Raw genomic sequence first — 20197 nt, forward strand, 5'->3', positions numbered from 1 at the left:
GGCTGGGAGAAGGGGCTTGTTGTTTAAAATGAGCAGGGCCTCTCCCCAAAGCAAAGCCAGGCCAGGATGGAAGGTTGAGATGTTTGAGGTGCACTGGGGCTAGTGGGACCCCAAACCTTGCAGCAGCAGGGGCTGGGGGGACAAGGGAGGAAAGGGGCAGATCCTGTGCCCCACAGTGCTTCCAGGTGGGGGGCTATGGGGAATTAGCAAGCCCCAAATAGGCTCTGACACCTCTTTAGCCACTTGCTCTTTAAAGTCTCCCAGTGCCAGGGTTCCTTGGCCTGATCTGGGAGAGGAGTGAGGTCTGCCCAGCGCTGCTGTTTGGGGTCCCACTGTGGCAGGCTGGGGAGCAGACAGGATAGGGAGCAAGACAGGATGGGAAATCCCAGCAAAATGGGGCTGCAGTGTCCCCAGCAGCCAGCATTCCAGATACATCCTGCAAAGAAGAGATGGTGGGAAGCAGGGAGACCGTTGCCTGGTACAGGACCTGCTGCCAGCCGCCCTCCCGGACTTGTTTACTGTTCTCTGTGGAGAAGGACGGGGTTAATGAGAAACCCAAAGGCAGGCCAGTTCCAAGGAAAGGGGAAAAACAACACCTGCTCTGTCAGCCTGGGAAGGAGGGGAGCAGGGCCAAATAGTGGGGAGCAAAGGGGCGCACCTCCTCATTTTGGGGAGCAACTGCTTACCCCTTTGCACGGCCAGCAAAGCACCCCATAAGCCAGCCAGCAAGGTGTACTGCAGCCAAGAGGGACCTGAGAAACCCAGGACAAGCAACTGGTGGTCCCACTTGGCTACTATGGAGCAATCCCCCCTGGACTGAGGGCATGGGATCCCTGGCTCTGTTCTCCCAGGGGGTTACCTTGCTGCCTGCAGCCAGTTGGTTCACCTTGGTGTGTTCCCACCTGGCTCAGCAGCTGCCATTTCACAGGGAAGAGTGAGGCCAGTGAGGGATGCCCAGGGGCTGTTGCAACACTCCTGCTGGGGGCCAGATTCTGCCCAGGGGGAGCAGAGAAGGAGCAGCACCCTGGGGAGAAGCCTCGGGGCTGTGGGGACCCTCTGGCACTGGGATGGGCAGTGTGCATGCCTGCTCTCCACTTGGCTTTCACATTCAGTGTTTGATTCCCACAGTTTCAGCCTGACTTGACGAGGGGATGGGGGAAAAAGTTGCTGAGCACCTCTAGTACATTAGATGGAGTTTCCTGACTGGCTCTGCTCTGGGACTCACAACCTCCACCCTATGCACCCCATGCGGAGCGCGCTGGGTCTCCCAGCACTGCAGGGTGGGTACATCATCACTGCCTGGTCCCCGTGGGACAACCCGAAAACATGACAGCAAGAGAAGACGGGAGCAGAAAGGGGCATAGAGCCAGCTTGGGGTTGGCCAGGAGGAAGAAGAGGATGGCCCTGGTGGGCAGCAAAGCTGCAGGCAGCCAGGCCCATCCAATGAGAGCGCGATCGAGCAAAGGAAACTCGGGTAAAATTCTTATTGCCTTTATTCTGCCCATTGCCTCCCACAGTCCTGCGGCCAGCACACACCCACGCACGCATGCACACACTCACGCACACTCAGGCACGCTGGGAGTCTCTCCCTCGGCTCGGAGGAACCGGGCTGCAGTGAATCCTCAGGGAAAGGTGAGTGAGTCTTTTGGCAGCAATCACAGCGTGTGTCAGGAGTGGGCAGCCATGCCGGCGGCACCTGCTCCTTCTGCATAAAAGAGAAGGCTGCGGGAGCCACGGCCCCGGCGCAGCCCCCACCCCAGCCCCGCTCTCCAGCCCCTCGGGGGGAGCGCGGCTGCCGTCGGTCCGGGGGGCGGAGGGTCCCTGTGCAAACGTGCTGATGGCCTCGCTCTGCAGTCCAGAGCCGGCCAGGAGAACCAAGAGGGTAAGAGATGTGGAGCCAGGCAGCTGGTCCCCCTCCCTCCCCTTTCTGCTCCCTCTTTTCTTTTTTTTTTTTAATATATCTCTTTTTTTTTCTTTTTTCATTTTTTTTGCCTAACTCCCTGCATAGTAAATCGGGTTCGGGTTCTGGCGTGCAAAGCCAAGAAAGGGAGCGAAGCCTTCCCTTCGGACACGTTCCAGTGCAGACCCTCGGACGGAGGGCTCGCCAGGGCTGGAGGAGAGAAGTGATTGTCTGGGGCTGGTGGCCCCAGCCCTGTCGCCGGCTTGGCCTCCCCCGGCTGCTTCCATTTGAGGACCAGAGTTAGGGAAGGGTTCTGACGTGTCTGATGGACTCAGTGGACGGGTCAACAGTCTGTGGCCTTGGGGAGGTGAGGGAAGGGAGGACTGGGGGGAAAACAGGGTGAAAAGAAATCCAAGAAGCAGAACAACTCTTCAAACCGATGAGCACCGAGACAGGGCGGGAAGCGGGATGTGCCATCTCTGTCCCATAATCCACCTTCAATATGAAGATGTGTTGCTGCCTCGCCGCTCCAGGACACGGGACGAAAAGCTGGGCTCCCTCTCGGCATGAGTGCCTTTGATCCAGGGAAGGGTGTCCAGTCCCATCCCGTCCCAGGCGACCGTCCGAGGCAGAGGAGCGCCGTGTGGAGGGGAAAACGGGAAGCTGGGCTGCACCGCAAACTGAACCTGGTTGGCAGGTTCCCTCGGTCCGTTCCAATGCAGAGTCCCCTGCGGTCAAACCTGCACTGGGAGCGTCTGGTTCATCTGCAGCCTCATGTCCTGAATGCTGCTCAATATCTTCTTCTGGTGCCCTGCTAACGTCACCCCTATCCTCAGCAGGTCCCTGCAAAGACAAGGTGAAGACTCAGCCCCCCACCACCAGCAACATCAGCATGTGGCCCTGCCCCATGTAGCTGCAAGGCTAGGGACCTATCCGTCTGCATTACAGCCCTCTGCTAAGCTCTAGTGCTCATCTAACACCAGGGGACTGGATGCTGAATCCCAGACCTGAACTCCCTTGGGACTGGATGCTAAATCCCAGCCTTAACTCAGCCAACTACATGCCCAGGTGGGAGGAGGTGGCTGTCAGAGAGGCAAGTGACAAGGGACATTGTGCAGCAGCCCCAGCCCCAGCCTCTTCTCTCCTCTGCAAGCAGGGACTTACTCTGCAGTCATCTGTGCCACCAGGTCAAAGGAGGCAAACCCGGCATTGACAAAGTTCTCCTTGTACCGTCCCATTTTGATGGCATCCAGCCAGTCTCCTACGGTGGTGAAGGTGGTGTAATCCGGGACGGTGCGGTCCAGGAGCGGCTGGGAGATGCTAAAGGGCAAGAGAGCCACAGGTCACAGGCAGCAGAGGGCAGAGAGATGTAACTGGAAGCAGGGGATATTTCTTATCCCTGTCCTCCCACAGTCTATTTCCAACCACTCCAGCATTTCCTGGGCTTGGGGGAAGCCCTGGCTGGAAACAGGGATGCCACTGACCCAGACTGGACGCTGGCGATGACTTTCAGGCTGGCAGCATTGCGGATGAGCTTGTCCAGCGTGTTGACGATCTGTGCAAACTTGGGCCGCAGGTTGCGGTCCCGCACCCAGCAGTCCAGCATCAGCTGGTGCAGTGCAGTGGGGCAGTCCATGGGGGGTGGCAGGCGGTAATCCTGCTCCACTGCATTGATCACCTGCAGAGAGACATGTAGGCTGTGAGCCACCTGGGCTCCCACAGGCAGCCTACAGCCCCCAGTTCCCCGCTCCCCAGAGAGCACTTACGTCCTGGTTGGACATGTCCCAGTAAGGTCGCTCCCCGTAGGACATAACTTCCCACATGACGATGCCGTAGCTCCACACATCGCTGGCTGAAGTGAATTTGCGGTAGGCAATGGCCTCAGGAGCCGTCCATCTGATTGGGATCTTGCCCCCCTGCACAGACACACAGCTCCCTGATTAGCACATACCTGAGGTGTCTCCCCCCACCCCCAGATCAGTGGATCCCTCACGAGTGTCCCATACCAGGGAGCTGGTGTAGGTGGGGTCAGCTGGGTCATCCTCCAGAAAGCGAGAGAGCCCAAAGTCAGACACTTTGCAGACCAAGTTGCTGTTGACCAGGATGTTGCGGGCAGCCAGATCCCGGTGCACGTAGTTCATCTCCGAAAGGTACTTCATGCCAGCAGCGATGCCTCGCATCATTCCCACCAGCTGGATGACCGTGAACTGCCCATCATTCAGCTGCCAAGGGAGAGATCAGAGGGGCTTGCAACACACCAAACAGACTGAGGAAGGATCCCAATGTGCCACCATCGTCTTCCTCCTCCCTAGAGCCACCCCTCTTCTCCCACCCCATGATGTCTATGCAGAGCTTAGCTCTGGGGACTCTAGCATGACAATATAGAGAGGTGGGGAAAGGCTTGGAGTTGCTGTCCCCCATTCACAGCAGTCCCCACCCCAGGGCAGGAAGGTATGGATGCTCACCCGGAGGAAGGAGTCAAGTGCACAGTTCTCCATGAATTCCGTGATGATCATGACGGGGCGGCTCTTGGTCACCACACCCTCCAGGTGGATGATATTGGGATGGTCGAACTGGCCCATGATGCTGGCCTCGCTCAGGAAGTCCCGCCGCTGCCGCTCGGTGTAGCCCACCTTCAGCGTCTTGATGGCCACAAAGATCTCACGGCGGCCGGGCAGCTTCAGGCGTCCACGACAAACCTCACCAAACTCCCCTGTGGTGGGGAAGGAGAGAGGAGAGCAGCACAGTGAGCCATGGGACAGGGTGGGAGGTGGTAGTCTCAGCAGCTGCTGTGCCCATATCCAGGACTTGCCTGCTCCAATGACCTCCTCAATTTTCACACAGGAGATGTCAATCTCCTTGGCGAATTCCCGAACAGCTTCGTTGGGGTCCTCATATGTGAAGGGGTCAATGTACACCTTCGTCCCAGGGGTAACTGCAAGGGCAGGAGTCATGACCAGGAGGGACACAGCACAGGTGACAGATGCCAAGTTACTTGGCTGGCTGTCAGCCCACCCCTCCTTCATTAGCAAAGGCTGTACCTTTGCCTGCGCACAGGGCAGGAATTGGGAGAGAGCAGGCAGAGCCCATTTGCTGGGCTCTCACACTCACCATATTGCTGCAACTTCTCTGTGTACTCAGGGTCGGTGTTGTTGCGTTGCTTCCTGCCCAAAGGAGACGAGAGGAGGTGTTCAGTAACCATCCCTTTCCTGATGGGGCAAAGACATTCACTGCCAGCTTCGAAATCCCAGTATAGACAGTCTATGCCAGAGAGCCTTCCCTCTGGCAGTCTGCGTGCAGAGCCATCCCTCCACCCGAGGTGCTATGGGAGGAGATGGCCTAGTTGTGCTGCGAAGATGGCAGAGCACAGCTCATGCTGGGGAAGGAGACCGGCACAGTCCTTCCACAGAATCCAAGGTCTGGGATCCCTGCATGGCAGGTCCAGTCCTTCGCTCTCAGACTGGAGCTGACAGAGCTCTGCCCGTAGGTCAGGGGAAGAAAGCTCTGTGGCACACAGGAGCAACCCCCAAACCCAGCTCTGAACCCACCCTTCCCTGCAAAGCCAGTACCTGAAGCAGACGATAGCGATCACCACCACAACGATGACGAACACCAACCCTGCTGTGGCCGAACCTACGATCAGAGGCAGTTCCTGGAAAGTCTTGCTGGTGGAGCCTGGATGGATGGAGAGGCAGGAATCAAAGTCAAGCTAGGGAAGGAGCATGCATAGGAGCATGCGTAGGAGGGCTGGGGGATGGAGGCAGCCCAGTCCTGGTACCTACCACCCTCTGCAGTTGTCTGAAACTCCGTGGGGAGGCTGTAGCGGCCATATCCAGCCACGGTGCGTGCCCGGACCTGCACCATGTACCGAGCATTGGCCTTCAGCCCATCCAGCCGCACCGAGTTCTTCTGGCTGGTGACTGTGTTGGCGATGCCATCACTCTGGCCTTGCTGTAGGGGAGACATGTGGGCGTCACCTCTGGGAAACCCTCCCCTGTTTGGTGGCTCCCACATTCCCCAGGGACCATCTCTGCAGTGGCTCCCTTCGCCACAGAGCTGATGGCCAACTAAGAAAGGCTGGAGGAGGGAAAAGGCTGCTCCTGCTTTACCTTCTCCGAGTACTTGATCTCATAGTCAAGAATGATGCCGTTGGGTCTCTCTGGGGGAGTCCATGACAGGGTCATGCTGTTCCCAGTGCTGCTGTGCAGGTGCATTGTTGGCACGGCAGATGGGGCTAGGAAAGAGGGCAGAGGAAGAATGAGCCACTGGTGCCAGGCTCCCCCCCTCCACCATCCCACATCAGTGTAGGACCTGCTTGGATGATCTTGGTGGAAAGGCATGGAAAACACTGGCCTCCCCCAAGTTTCTGTAAGGAGGTGTGATCTCAACACCAAGGGGAGCCTCAGAAATAGTACCAAGGCTTCACCCCATGCCTAGCTGCAAACTGGTCTGGGGAAGTGCCCTGCCAGCCCAAACTGGGGCTCCCTCCCCTCCTCCACTTGCCAGGAGCTCCACGCTCCACCCCACCAAGACCCATGAAATCAGATCAGAGCGCAGTGGCTGGAGATTACCAGTATGCTGGAGCAGGGCCAGAGCACGAGGAAGGAGGGAACGGCAGAGGGAGGGAACGGCTGGCTGCAAAGCTTTGGGCTGGTGCTGAGCCTTCCCAGGCCCACAGGGGAGAAATCTCATTTCCTTCCTCCTTCCTTTGCAGCAGGCACAGCATCTCTGGGGTAGGTCCAGGAGCTCCAGAGCTCTCTGGAGCATCTGCCAACCCTACCCTTCTCCACTTGCATGTGTTCTGATCGCATCTCCTCAGGAGACATGCGTTAAACGGAGAGGGCAGTTCACCCAGGGGATTAGATGCAGACGTGGAGAGCCATTACGCGGCACCACAAAGGACTGCAGCCTCCCAGGCTGTCAGCAGGAAATCTCTGCTCCGCTCTGTGGCGGAGATCCAGCCCCTGCTCCCTTGCAGCTCCACTGACCTGCCTGGTTGGTGGTGATGTTGACAGAGGCAAAATGGGGAGGGTAGGGACTCTTGTTGGAGATGCCATTCACAGCCTGGATCTCGAAGGTGTACTGGGTGTGGGCCATCAGGTTGCTGATGTAGATGCGTCGCTCGGTGAGGCCGAGCTGGCGCGGCACGAACTCCACGTTGTCGTCGCAGCGGGTGCACAGGCGCCGCTCCACACTGCACTTCTTGCAGATGACATTGTAGAGCAGGTCATCCCGCCCGCCCGTGTCCTGTGGCTCGCTCCACTCCAGCACCAGCGATGTCTCGTTCACATTGGAGATGACATTGCGGGGGGCCGAGGGGACACCTGCAGGGAGAATGGGGGGGTCAGGGATGGCATGTCCTCATGCCCAGCTCATGCCTGGCGGGCCCAGCATGCTCTTCCACCCCAGACGTGGACCCTCACCACTTCCACAGTTCCCCTCGCCTCCCCTCCTTGCCCCGGGCAGGACTCACTGGTGCAGGCGCTGTCTGCAGGGTCTGTGTCTGCCCGGAAAAAGCCATTTCGACAAGTGCAGACCATTGCTGCTCCAGATGTGGTCCGGCTGTTGGGAGGGCAGGGAGAGCAGGGACCTTCCCCCTGCTTAGACTTGAAGGTTCCCGGGCCACATGCTGGAGAAAGGAAAAACAGACCTGAGTTATAAAGTGAACCCAGAAAGCATCCATCGCCCTCAACAAGGCTGGGGAGATCCTTCCTGACTGCCCTGCCAAATCTTCCATCGGTGGCTTGAAGGCCACTTACAAGTCTTTCCATCACTGTCAGCCATGCCCAGGTATGTAGCACCTCTGGCTGTGCAGAGTGGGCAAGAGTGGGCTGCCAGAGGGCAGGAGCACCAGCCAGCTCAGGCACAGTTCTGCCCAGGAAATGCTGCGCTCCAGCAGCAGGACCACGGTAATTAGAAATGGGAAGAGCTGGTCACCACCAGCAGTACTGGGGGCAGGGCAGTCCATTCAGGAGACCACATCATCGGTTTTGTTTCTTCACTGTTCTTCCCAAGGGCTTTGCCATGCTCCCTTCCCCAGCTGGTTTCCCGACCCAGCCCGCTCCATAAGGTCATTGATCCATTCTCCGGAATTTGAGCTGGAATTAAGGCTCAAAAGGAAAGGATTTCTCAGCCCTGCTTGCAGCAGCCCCTGTGAGAGGCCTCCACCATCCAAAATCAGCCACTCAGCCCCAAACCTTCCGCCTTGGGCTCTTCAGCCACTTCTCAGTCCCGGGGCGGTGGCACCTCCCGAGGTCGGCTCAAGTGGAGCACTGAGTGAGATGAAAACATTCCTGCAGGTCCTTGGCTAAAGAGCTGCTTCAGCATCACTGCCACCTCCCTCCTCCACTTCCGATCAGGGTCCTTCAAGGAGCCATAAGTCCTGGGATATGGCCTGATTGGCACCACAGGGTGTTTATTTGTAACGAGGGGCACGTGAAAGGATTAACAGCACTTGAGCTGAGGAGCAATGTGGCCTCAGGAACCCAACCCACACCTCAAAATAGCCCAATTTATCACAGTGCTGCCCAAGGAAGTGGATTCTGTGCTCTGTGTTTGCAGCCAGATGAGATGAGAGACCTGCTGGTGCCACCTTTGCTTCGGCATAGCCCTGTCCCACCTCCCACCCCTGTCACACATCACCCTGAAAACAGGAGGAGGTTTCCTGGTGCTTCACCAGGCTGTGGCAAGTGGAAGTTTCCTGCTATGAGGCATCTCCCGTCACCCTCTGTGGAAGTTTTCCGGCTGGTTGCAGCCCCACACGGGGTGTGGAGCGCTGCTGAGTCACACGCTGCCGGGCCGGCCCTGCAGGGACCCGCACGCAGGTCCGGGGTGCTGTCCTGGGCCCCTGGTTTGACCAGACACCAGGAAGCAGAAGCCCCAAGGGAGAAGCCCCACTCCAGCACGGTGCTGCTGGGCAGGGGGATGTGAGAGCAGCCCCTCACAGGGGGTGTCACCTCGCTGCTATAGAGGGGACTGTGTGCTCTCCAGTCCCATTGCCCGCATGGGTGGCAGGAGCTACTTCCTGCTCTCAGGGTGTGAGCCTTCCGGCAAGGAGACTTCTTTGGTCAAAACAGGACCGACCACATGGCTCGACTCACTCCAGTTCCTTGACCTGAGCTCACCCAGCCTCTGGGCCTTCCCTTTGGAAATGAAAGCTTAGCCTGTCTCGACTGTGCAGGCTGGAGGGCAAAGGAGTGTGCAGACCTGCTCCTTGGCTAGTGATGGGAGGCCAGCAGGTCCAGGGCTCCCATCTCCCCAGCCTGGGACACCCTGGCCACCACAAAATGGGTCTTTATGCGGATAGCAGATGCCCAGAGGTCGCAGAGCAGCCTCAGTGCAGGCAGACCCACCCCAGCTGGAGTCCCGGGCGGTTCAAACTGGGTGGATGCAGATTCACACATAAGGAACCAGATTGTTGAGGAATGAGAGATGACTGAAACCTCTTGGACAGGAATGCTCTGGGCTCAGAAAGCTGCCAAACATGCTTTGGTTATGGAGAGGAGCCCAGATCCATCAGGGACAAAACCCCCTGAAATAACAGGCTTGTTGGGGGGAGAGTGAAGTCAGAGCAACCAGAGCTTGTGTGAAGCTGACAGCCCAAGCATGGCATGGCAGCTGGGGACAGCCAGGTACTCTGCAAAGGATGCAGGAGGGATGAGGGCACTTGGCCTCCTGCACATGCAGTGCTAGCTGGTGCCCGGTGGGTTATAGGCATGGAGGGGACAGTGACCTCCTGGATATGGGAGGAAGGGACAGGTAGAGCTGTCCTTAGGCGGGTGCCTGCCACCCCACAGGAGTGCCCGGTGCAGGCACAAGGGGTGAAGGTCATTTCTTCACATTCTCATGCTACCCCGGCAGGAGGGGGGAGAGCCATGTCCTAGCCCTGTTAAGCAGGGGAAGAGCAGGAGAGGGACCGAGGCCCAGATGCACTCCAGTGTTTAAGTTTCCAACTCTGCTTAATAAATCAGAGCATAAAGACCTCGGTGGCAGCATGACAGCTCTCAGCCGCCACATTTGAAGGCTGTAACCGAGCTGAAAGCTGATTCCAGGTCCCTGGTGGATAAGCCGCTGTGTCATCTCTTCTCTGCAAGAAACTGCCTGTACAACAACCACTGTCTTGGCCGGCAAGCCGCGGAACGAGCCTGGGAGCTCTGGAGTGGGACCGTGACTCCATCCAGCCGGAGCTGGGAAGCCAGGCTCCCCTCTCCCTACTGAGAGCTTTGCATAAGCACTTTTCCTGCTGAAGTGTCCTCAAATAAAATAACAACTCTGAACCTCTGCACACAGATCACATCTCCTGGTGCTGTGCTGCGGTCACCTCTGGGGAGAACATGACAGTCACTGACAGCCACAGGATAACAGGTCAGGGAACCGAAGCGGAGCTCCCCGGCCTGAAGAGGAGCTGCTGGTTTGATGGGAGGGAGAGGCAGTCTGGCCTGACAGCAGGGATCGGCCTCTGAGGGGATTTGTGTGGGGTGTGGGAGGGAGGAGGGCAGTAACAAAGGCCTGCTGCAAAGCTGCCCCTGCACCCTCTATGGAGCATTGCACAGCCGGCATGGCACGGCAACCTCGGCCATCCGGCTGCTTCTGGCAGCCCCTCCAGGGTTTTCATCAGTTGCCCACCTCCAGGGCCTGATCCTGCCTCACAGAGCTGCAGCACAGGGCTGGGGGAAGAGGAGGGCACTATTCCCAAATACAATCCCCACACTGGTGAATAAAATCCAAGGAAGGGAGCTGAAAAAAACACCGAAATAAAACCTTCCTGGCAGCAGCAGAGAGCAGTGACTCATCCCACAGGCAGCCTCCATTATTGCACGGGATGCAGGCAAGCAGCAACGAACCCTGAGTGCATCCCCAAAACTTTGGGGTTCCCTCCCTTGGGAAAGGCAAGGATAGTCGTGACACATGAGGAAACACTAGCCCCAAACTACCGTGTCTCATGTCTCAACTGCTTTCCCATTCACACTACACTATTCCAGCATCCTTCCAGCTATTTCTCTCCCTGTAGGATGAAGCAGAATGCCTTGCTTCAGCCTAGATAAATTAAACTGATCATATCCCTTTGCCCAACAACCCTGTAATTTCTTTAGAGGCAGCAGCCGGGTTTGCTTGGGACGATCTGTGCTTTATGAACCCGCATGGCTCGCTCCCTTCCTGCTGTCATAAGAGGCTGCAGATGGAGCAGAACTGTGGAAGCAACAGCCTGGCTATAGCTGAGGCGGTAACTCTGTTTTTAAGTCTCTCTTAAAAGGCAGTTATTTAAAAAAAAATAAAATAATCACACTTTGGGTGAAAATATTTCACACCAGTGCAGTCCAAAAGTGGATGGAGTAAATCTGAAGGGAGGGAAGGGAAAGAGCCCTCAGGGGTTTGAAGTGGCATCCAAAGAACAGGCGGGAAAGCATTTTTTTCTTTTTTTTCAAGAAAAGAAAAAAAAAAAATCAATAAGCAAAGCTGCCTCTCAAGCCACAGTGGGTCACAGGCAGTACAGCAGGGGCAGATTTCCTCGAACGTGTTACAAGTAACCCATTGTGGAGTTGCCTGGCTATAAACCGGCAGTTCTCCCTGCCTTCCCTGTTGCTGCCTTTGATCTGGGAGCCCGGGCAATTAATCCCAGGCAGTTTCACTTCCTGGGTTTCATGCAGCAAGCCCATGTTGCAATGCAAAGCTGCAAACAGTTGGCAAGTCCAATGCTTGCTTGGCAATTTTTTTTTCTTTAATTCAGGGTGATGTTTCCATTAGTCACTGATTGCAAGGGAAATTTATTTTTGCAAAAATTCTGTTTTTGGCCCCAGCCTGACCTGCACTCACCTACTGACTGTGCCCAAATGTTCAGTGGCTGGTGCCAAGAGAAAAGGGACATCAAAAAGTCTGAGAAATGGGTCTCAGGAAAGTGTGGTGTCAGGCTGGACACTGTCACCTCAGGTGCTCTTATGGTTCGGGTATCCACAGACTGCACCACACAGCTTCAGTCTCCCTCCTGAGTGGGGTGTAGGCTCTGGGGGCACTGTGGTCCTCCTCCAGGACCCCCATGGACATGGGACCAAGCGACAAGGGGGCTCACTGCTCACACTGGCATGGCAGCCAGCCAGACCCCAAACCTTTCTTTGCGTGAAGCCAGCAACATGAGGGGTGCAAACCCCAACGAATTTGGCATGGGAGCACATGCCCAGGAGCACTTTTAGAGAGCCCCTTGACACCAGGTCCTCTGAACAGTTTGGGTGCTTGCTAACCAAAAGGAGAAGAGATGGGATTGCAGGGCTTGGTGTGCAAATGCAGTGTGTCCCTGTCTGTGGAGGAATATGGGGGCCTTTGTCCCCTTCCCTGGCCAGCAGCTCTTCATCCTGCAAGAGCTGCCTCTGCAGCTCTGTGTGGCAGGGAGTGTGTGGGAAGCGGCACAACCCCCAGAAGGACCGTGTGCTAATTAAATAAAGATAATGAGGCTGAGAATGAGATGCCAAATCAATGCTGTGGCAACTCAGGACTAGAGCGCCAGGTACCAGCCTGGCGTATCGCCTTACAAAGCATGCCAAAGAATCTGTCTTCAGCTGGGCAGGATGAGCCCTCTGCTCCCGAGGGACTGGGATACAAGCTGCATTGTAACAGGTCTGAATGCAAGGCCTAATCTTGGCTCCGGATGGAGATAAAGAGGAGGAGGAGGAGATCTTCAAAGGCCACTGAAAGTCTGGGGAAAGGGGGAGATTTACAACAGGGCTTATCCCATCTAAGCGGTAACAGGGTATTGTTATTTATTAAAATGCCATCTGGCACTCTGGAGTGCTGCTCGCCCGCTCGGTGAAGCCTCAGAGGGCTCCCCAGGGTGGGAGTGATGAAACCCCAGCTCCGTGGGGCTGCATCCACACCTCTCTCCATGATGTGGGGGCCGGGAGCCTTCTCGGTGGTGCTGGACTGTCGAAATGGGATAAGGGAACATCCAGCCAAGAGCAGAAAAGGGAGCTTCAGCTCCAGCTTCTCCCAGCCCTTCTTCAGCTGTTTCCACTTAAAACACACGATCATATGGCGGAAAATCTGATCTTACAAGCGCAGCGCAACTTTCCCAGAGAAACGTGAGGACACTGCCGCTTCTGCCCAGCAAGAAGGCAGGCTGCCGGATGGAGACGTGCCCGTGGCTCAGCATGGCTTCCCTGCCTGCAGCAGAAGAAGCTGGGGTTTGGGGGGAAAATCAAAGGTGCCGGGAAAGCCGCCCACATGGGGGTCTATCCAGCTTGGGGGATGTGGAGAGGGGACCTCACTCTAGGCTCCAGCGATGCCCTGAGCCCAACTCGAGGAGCCCTCAGTCCTGCCTTGGGACGCCCCGGCCAGGCAGAGACCAGATGCTGGCTGGAAACGGTGTCACCTTGTGCCCAAACCCCACTCCCTGCTGGGAAAGAGCCAACACCCTTTATGGTCCAAGATCTCCCAATCCAAGCAAGAAGGAAATCAGCTCCCCAGGAGCGTGGACCCCAGAGCACAGTTTTAAGTGGGGATGGATGCCTGGCACCGGTGTCCATCTGCCCCAGGAGGAGCCAGATCGGCTGCTCTCAAGAGTGATGTGGGGGCTGGGACACCGAAGTCAGGGCTGTGCTGGCACTGACGGTGCTGGAGGCTCTGGACACCCGGCAGAGCTGCAGCCCTGTGAAGACTGAGCTCTCCCCAACCAGCCACAGCAGCATGGCTGACAGCAACACCGCTCCCAAAGCCAACGGAGAGGCCAGCCTGGCCCGAGCCCCACATCATGGGCCGTCCCACATCGTGTGGCCCCTGCCAAGAGCAAAGGGCCGGTGCCAAGCATCCCGTCATCGGCGAGCACGAGGCATCCAGTGCTGGGGGCCCAGCCAGCATCCCACTCCCTGCTCAATGCCTCCAGCCAAGGAGAACAGCGACCTTTCTGCCCTAAACCCCAGCCACTCCAGGGCAGGGCCCTGCCTGCCAGAGAAAGCTCCCAATTTAAAAATCACCCCAAGGGAGAGTAAGATCCACCCAGCAGATTTTTCCTTATCAACACACCCAAACTGGGTTAAACTGCAACACCAAAGTTACCGTGGGAGAGCATGGCAGCTGCAGGACCCACACAGAGCTATCCTGCTGCTATGGTGGCTCTCCATCCCCAGCATCAACATGTGCAGGATGTGTTTCCCTCTCTTCTGAGCAGGAAGAAGAGGTTTCAGACCCCCTGCCTTCATGCTGCTCCCCACCCTCCCTGCTGCTAGCTTTCAGCACTGTCAGGGGGAGCATGCATCCACATGGCTTCTCCCACAGCGCAGTGGAGCCCCGATCACCACCAGGGCTTCCGAGTGCCTCTGCACAAGCAGTGTGAAATCACACTTGCCAGGAACAATCAATAGGCCCAGCCACGAGCACTGCAGGAGGGAGAGAGGGGAGATGCTGGATATGGCAGCAGCGGCGAGAGAAAGGTTTTGGTAATGCTCAGGGGCTTAGGTGTGCTGGATCCCTGCTGAGGACCATGCCTGGAGCTGCAAGGAGATGCATCCTGCACTGGTGGTTGCAAACTAGTGTGTCACAGCAGACACCGCACCAGTCCAGGCCACAAAGGCTTTAAGGTTTCCAAGTCAAACTGCAGGCCAGTCCTCTGAGAAACCACCCTGCTCCCTTCTCAGGGAAGAGCCTCCAAAACCAAACTGAGCTCAACACAAAACCACCTCCACCGCGTCAACGCATCCATGGGGACAAAAGCCATGATCGCTCTGCCATGCGCGTACCTTGGCACTGGGTATCCTTCATGGCCGGCTCGTACCCAGCGGCACATGTACACGCTCCCACAGGTACCATCCACTCGCCGTCACCGTTGCAGTACAGCTTTAGGGGCACAGACACCTCCACCGCGTTGGGGATGCAGGTGCCTGGCGCGATGACCAGAGAAGTGGGCTCGGCCCCCGTTAAAGTCTCCGGGAAGATAGCAAAGCCAGCAATGGTGTTGGAACATTTCTTGTAGAAAGCCCGGACGGAGATGAGGGACATGCAGGCTCCCAGGTCCTGGAAAGCGAGGTAAAAGCCATTCTTGGAGAGGGGTCCAAAGCTGCGCACCTTGGTGTTCACGCGGCCAGACTCCAGCTTGGAGAAGCTCTCATCTGGGGCAATTGTATCCACTTTGATGTAGGGGTTCTCCATCCAGAAAGGGCTGTTTGCAGAGGCAGAATCCGTATCTGACTCATAATAGAAGAGGTTGAAGGTCTCTTTGCAGGAGCCGGGGATGTTGGGGATGCTGTTGCAGTCCCGCACAGTGAACTTCAGCTCCACATAGACGCGCTGGACGTCCTGGCGCTGGATGAACTTGGTGCGAAGCCAGTTGTTCTGGTTGGCCTCCCGTACATTGCAGACCTGGTACGTGCGGATGGGGTTCATGGCCTCATCGTAACCGCTGACTTCCTCCCACTGTGAGCGAGAGGGGAAGGGTTAGATCCCCAGCTGGGGACATCAGTGCCACGGACACATCGTGAATGTGGCTGAGGGTGGGGGGGAACAGGCAACAGTCAACAGGGAAGGGCAGCAGCTGCACCTCCACCTGTCACAACCCTCCCGGTCATCAAGGTGACTAAGAGCAACCCAGGCCAGGGCCCACAGCACTCCTGCTCTGCTGACACAGAGTCAGGAGGAGATAGTTTCATGAGGCAAGGATAAGCATGGGAGGGAAGGACAAAGACACAGGTCCACAAAGGCACTGGTGAGCAACCCTGATTCCCGTGGGGCCAGGGCCAGCTGTGCCCTTTGGAGGTCAGGACCAGGGCTGGCTCCAAACTTACCCCTGTCTCTGGATGAGTTGTCCAGGCCAACTCAGAGGTCACCCACTTCGTGTCCATCAGGGTCTCTGGAGAGAAAGGAAGGAGAGAAAGAAGTAATTGGAGATGAAGGCCAAGATTAGAGGGAAAAAAACAGGAGGAGTGGGGGAGAGGAGAGCTGAGCCTGACATTTCTGTGGAAAACAGCAACTTGGGGGGTGAGACATGGTGGGAGGAGCGGGAGTGGAGCAGACAGACTCCAGATTTCTCTTCTCCCATCAGGAGTACAGGAAGAGCGAGGCGTCCCCAGAGAGCTGTGCCGGAGCAGGCAAGCAGGACAAGGAGATGGCCAGGTGGTGAGGGGGGGATGGTGATGGGTTGCCACCCCCAGCCACCGGCACAGCCAGTTGTGCCCCCCGGCCAGCACAGGAGGTGCCAGAGGAGGGAAACCGGGCGCCCCCGTCTGCTCCCTCCCCCTCTGCTTTGGCAGGGCGCGTATTTACTGTGGCTGGGGTTGAAAGGGCCCGTTCCCATGACAGGGCGGTGTGGGCCAGGCAGGTTTATCCAGAGGAGGAGGGACTGGCAGGCTGCTCTCCCAGAGACGCCCCACATCACTCATTTTACAAGAGGGGAGAAGAATTTGACCGTCTGGCCAACATTCCTGGAGCAGACTACAAGACAAACCACCCCGGCAGCATTCCCCAAACAGCCCCAGCCCCAGCCTTGGGGGAGCGGGACGCTTGTCTGGGAAGAGCTGCAATTGCAGGCAGCTGTCGCTAATCCCAGGCAGAGCCGCGTGGCTCCACGCGAGCACTGCGTGCAAAAACCAGGAGCAAAATGCAAGGAAGAGAGTACGGCAACAGGCTGTGGAGCCAATGGCCCCGCTGTGGGCTGCTGGCCTTGTGACCCCCACTCCAGGGATGGCCTCTAGGCTTTTTGGAGGGAAGCAGGCACCTGGAGGTGTCTGGATTGTGGGTCTTCTGGACCCTTTTCTGCCTAAGGGGGGTCTAGTGCAAGAAGTGTGCAAATGCCTGGAAACCCTGATGTGCCCAGAGGGGCTTTAGTGCCTGCCCCAAGCGGGACCCTGGACCAGTGCCAAAACGCCTCCCTGATGAGGGCATCCCACTCCCCAGCTGCAGGTATGGCCCCATCCCAAAGCCCAGTGCAGCTCCCCAAGGGCTGTCTATCCATCTATCCATCCATCCATCTATCAGCCCACTCAGGCCCAAGATGAGGGGCAGGGAGCCATGGCTCTCTAGCCCCTAGAACCAGCAGTGGGCTGGGAGCCTCTCACTCTGGCTGGCTGGGGCACAGGACATGCTGGGGCAGCTCAGCTGTGCCGGCACCATGGCTCAGCCCCAGAGTGAGAGGCAGTTTCAACTTCTTTCCCTCCACCCCAGGAAAACCACAGGCTGACCCGGCCAGGGAGGAAGTGTGGAGGAGGAAGGAAATATTCACGCGTCGCAGGGTTTCGGATGAAGCCCGTCTGGAGGTAAACACCTTCCTCCCGCGTCCCACCCCGGGGAGACCCGCCAGCAGCTCCTGCGCCAGCACCCACAGACAGGCCGGGAGCATGGGCTGTGGGTGCCACTGCGGCACAGATAAACAAGCACATTTGGGGACACGTGGGCTCTCCGACCTGCCTCGCGGTTTGCCAGGTTCCCAGCCAGGCCAGTGAGCCTGCTTCTTGCCCAGGCTGCTTGCCTGGAGCAAACACAAGCACAGTCCCATTGTGGGCTGGTGGCACTGGCAATGGACATGGTAAGGGGGACAGAGGGAGGAAAACCCCTCATGGTGTTAGCTCCCTGGTGAGAGAGGGGCAGGGAGGCAATCTCTACAACAGACATCAGCTCTGATTTGCAAACACAGAGGTGGTTACTGGGTAGCGGTTATTTACTGTTTTTCAAAAACACAAACTAGGAGCATCTGGCAAAAACAAAGGCGGAGAAAGAAGGAGCCCTCTGCCAAGTGGGTAATGCAGGAGGGCTGGGGCACAGGATGGGCAGGATGGCGCTGGGCACCCATGAGGCAGCCTCTGCTCAGTCCCATGGCACTACCTGCCCAAGGAACACAGCAACACGCCGTCCCTGTCTTCCCATTTCCCACACCATCAGTTATTGAAGACCAGTAGGAGCCCAAGTGCAGCTCTGTGTGGTCACAAGACCCCCAAGGATGCTGCTGCACTCCCCAGACCCCTGCATGGAGTGGCTACCAGGGCAGGCGGGCAGCGCAGACCATGGGGGAGCAGGTTCCCGAGTGGAGCTGCCCACAGCTCTCCGAGGGACAGACCCCGTGCTGGCTGCCCTAATAAGGGCACAGTGGTGCTGTGAGGGCCTAGACGTGCCGTGCTGGCGGCAAGCAGAGCCAAGCATGTGCTCGGCGCTGACAGCGCTGCGCTGCCAAGTCCTGGTGCGGATACCCTGTGTGGGTCCAACCAGTGCAGGGCCCCACTGCCAGCATGGGCAGCGGCAGGGCCCCACTGCCGGTGGGTGTTTCTGCAGGAGGAGTGGGGAAGGGATGCCCTGCGTGCTCAGGGCTGGGGCTGCTGATGGATGAGTGGCTGCAGCGGTGAGTCAGGCTGAGGAGATGGGAATCTGGGTGCAGGGTGTGCCCGCAAGCAGAGCAACACAAGGATCCCTTGGCAAGCCATAGCACAGTTTGGACTGACCAGACCGTGGGGGGAGTTTGCTTCCCAAACCTGTCCAGGATGTGTGGGAAGCCTCCTGCACTCCATGAGGCTCCATGTAGGAAGCCCTTGCCATGGCAGACGTCCCCTCCAGCAGCGTCCTTCCCCATGAGTGCTGGTCCTGGGCAGAACCTCATCTTGGACAGGAGGCTTGCTGCCTGCATCCTAATTTGGCAGCATCTGCCATCTGACCAGCAGAGGAGAGAAAAAACTGACAGAGCCAAGTCAGCTGTTGGCGTGAGAGCCACGTAAACCACATGGAGAGAGTGGGAAGAGGAAATAATAAAAATAAAATCACTGAGCAACCCAGCTAAAGGAAACAGGCTGAGTGCAGAGGGCAGAGGGGGTTTCCTGCAGCCACAGGAGTGACCCAGGTGGGGTCAGCGGAGCTTCCCAGACCCTCACAGCCTGCCACAGTGAAGGTCGTGGGGGGATGGCCCCATGGGCTGCTGTGCTGCATGGTCCCAGGGCTGGTGGCACATGCTGGGCTGAGCCACAGAAACTGCTCTCTGCCCATAAAGCTGCCGCAGAGATCTCACAGCGGCCTGGGACCGAACCTGTGTCCTCCCTGGGAGGACACAGTGCCCAGGGTGCTAGTGCCAGTGCCCAGGGTGGGGAGCCCAAGCACTGAGCTTCAGTGGTTCAGGAGCACACAGCTGCTCTCTCCCTCCGGTGCAGGGTGCCAGAGGTGGGCTGAGAGACGTCACCGGTGACTTCCCGGCACAGTTCAGGTTTGCAGGTGCTTCGAAGGGACGTGAACGGTGTCAGGGCTGGCTGAACAGTGAGTCAAAGACACTTCAATCCCGCACGCCACAGAGAGAGCCTGGTCCCATTAGTCAACGGGAAATTGGCTCCCAATTTTGCCAGCTTGGGGAAGTCACCCTAAGGCTTGCTTTATCACTGTCTGCAGTGCTGGGAGTTGTCCTCTCCTTACCTTCAGCTGGGCAAAAGCAAGGGATGGAGCAGGAGCCTCGCTATGCTCAGCGAGTGCAGATGGTCATGGTCAACCCCACATAAAAGCAGTTCCATGGCAGAGTGGGATCGGGGACAGGGAAAGAGCCTTATTCCTCGCTTAGGGCTTTGAGCATCACTCCAATTGCCTCTTCCCTGCCCTGCAAGTCTCCTCCCAGGCACACCCTGTGCTGCGAAGACAAGGGGTACCCCAGCAGCCCTTCCATCACCTCCACAGAGTCCCCAGCAGTTCACTAGGTGTTTGAAGCCCTGGCAAGGACCCATCTGGAGCCAGGGACCTCTTTCTCCTGGTGCAGAGGCTCAGGAATGCGGTGTGCATGGTCTGAGGCCAGCGAAAACGTTTGAACTCCCCCCTTAAGAGGCCCAGAGAGCCCGTCTCGCGCTGTTGAGCGGCAGACGCGCGCGGCAGCAATGGCTGAGCCAGGAAAGGGGGGGGAGAAATATCAAAATTCTTTCAAGATGAAGCCACTGGGGAAGACTCAATCGTCTCCACCAACAGGCTCCAATTTGAACGCTCTCTCCTTTGAATACAGGGACTGATGGCTTTTATCAGGACGTGCTGGCAACATAGAACACCAGCTCCTAGCCCCAGTGAGGAGAAGGCAGCTCGCGCAAGTCCAGAGCATCCTGGAAGAAGGCAAAGGAGGGAAGTTACTAAAGACGCCCACGCAGCTTTGCTGCAAACAGAGGAACCTGTTCTACAACGTGTCCATGCTCTCTGGGAGCTATGCACACCATGGCACCATGGCTGCAGGAGCTCAGTGTGGGATGAGTGGCTCGGACTGGCCATATGGGCCACTTGCCCCATGCTGAGCTCCTGCAGACACCATCGATGGCTGGACCATTTGCCCCAGGACATGCCCCACCATGGTGGCTGCTCATAGTGGTGCTGGATGCCTCT

The 20197-nt window shown here is 57.6% G+C and overlaps 1 protein-coding gene across 4 annotated transcripts in view; it reads right to left on the bottom strand.

Moving 5' to 3' along the window:
- Positions 1-1475: 1475 nt before the first annotated feature.
- Positions 1476-20197, bottom strand: part of EPHB3 (EPH receptor B3) — a 61218-nt gene continuing 42496 nt past the window's right edge. For 3 of the 4 annotated variants that reach the window (XM_039377987.1, XM_039377986.1, XM_027712896.2), the window contains exons 2-16: positions 15664-15728; positions 14623-15295; positions 7374-7529; positions 6889-7224; positions 6010-6134; positions 5683-5851; positions 5470-5575; positions 5012-5109; positions 4713-4835; positions 4366-4613; positions 3907-4122; positions 3667-3816; positions 3385-3578; positions 3065-3220; positions 1476-2743 (exon numbers count right to left, since the gene is read on the bottom strand). In XM_039377987.1, coding sequence (XP_039233921.1) covers positions 2635-2743; positions 3065-3220; positions 3385-3578; positions 3667-3816; positions 3907-4122; positions 4366-4613; positions 4713-4835; positions 5012-5109; positions 5470-5575; positions 5683-5851; positions 6010-6134; positions 6889-7224; positions 7374-7529; positions 14623-15295; positions 15664-15720 — 2916 coding nt within the window. In that variant the 5' untranslated portion in view covers positions 15721-15728 and the 3' untranslated portion in view covers positions 1476-2634. The remainder of the gene's footprint in view (positions 2744-3064; positions 3221-3384; positions 3579-3666; positions 3817-3906; positions 4123-4365; positions 4614-4712; positions 4836-5011; positions 5110-5469; positions 5576-5682; positions 5852-6009; positions 6135-6888; positions 7225-7373; positions 7530-14622; positions 15296-15663; positions 15729-20197) is intronic. The other variant, XM_027712897.2, reaches the window with a different exon arrangement.

This window comes from Pipra filicauda, unplaced genomic scaffold, assembly GCF_003945595.2.
Source record: "Pipra filicauda isolate LSUMZ 115617 unplaced genomic scaffold, ASM394559v2 scaffold98_size3848907_pilon, whole genome shotgun sequence".
In the NCBI taxonomy this organism is placed as follows: Eukaryota; Metazoa; Chordata; class Aves; order Passeriformes; family Pipridae; genus Pipra; species Pipra filicauda.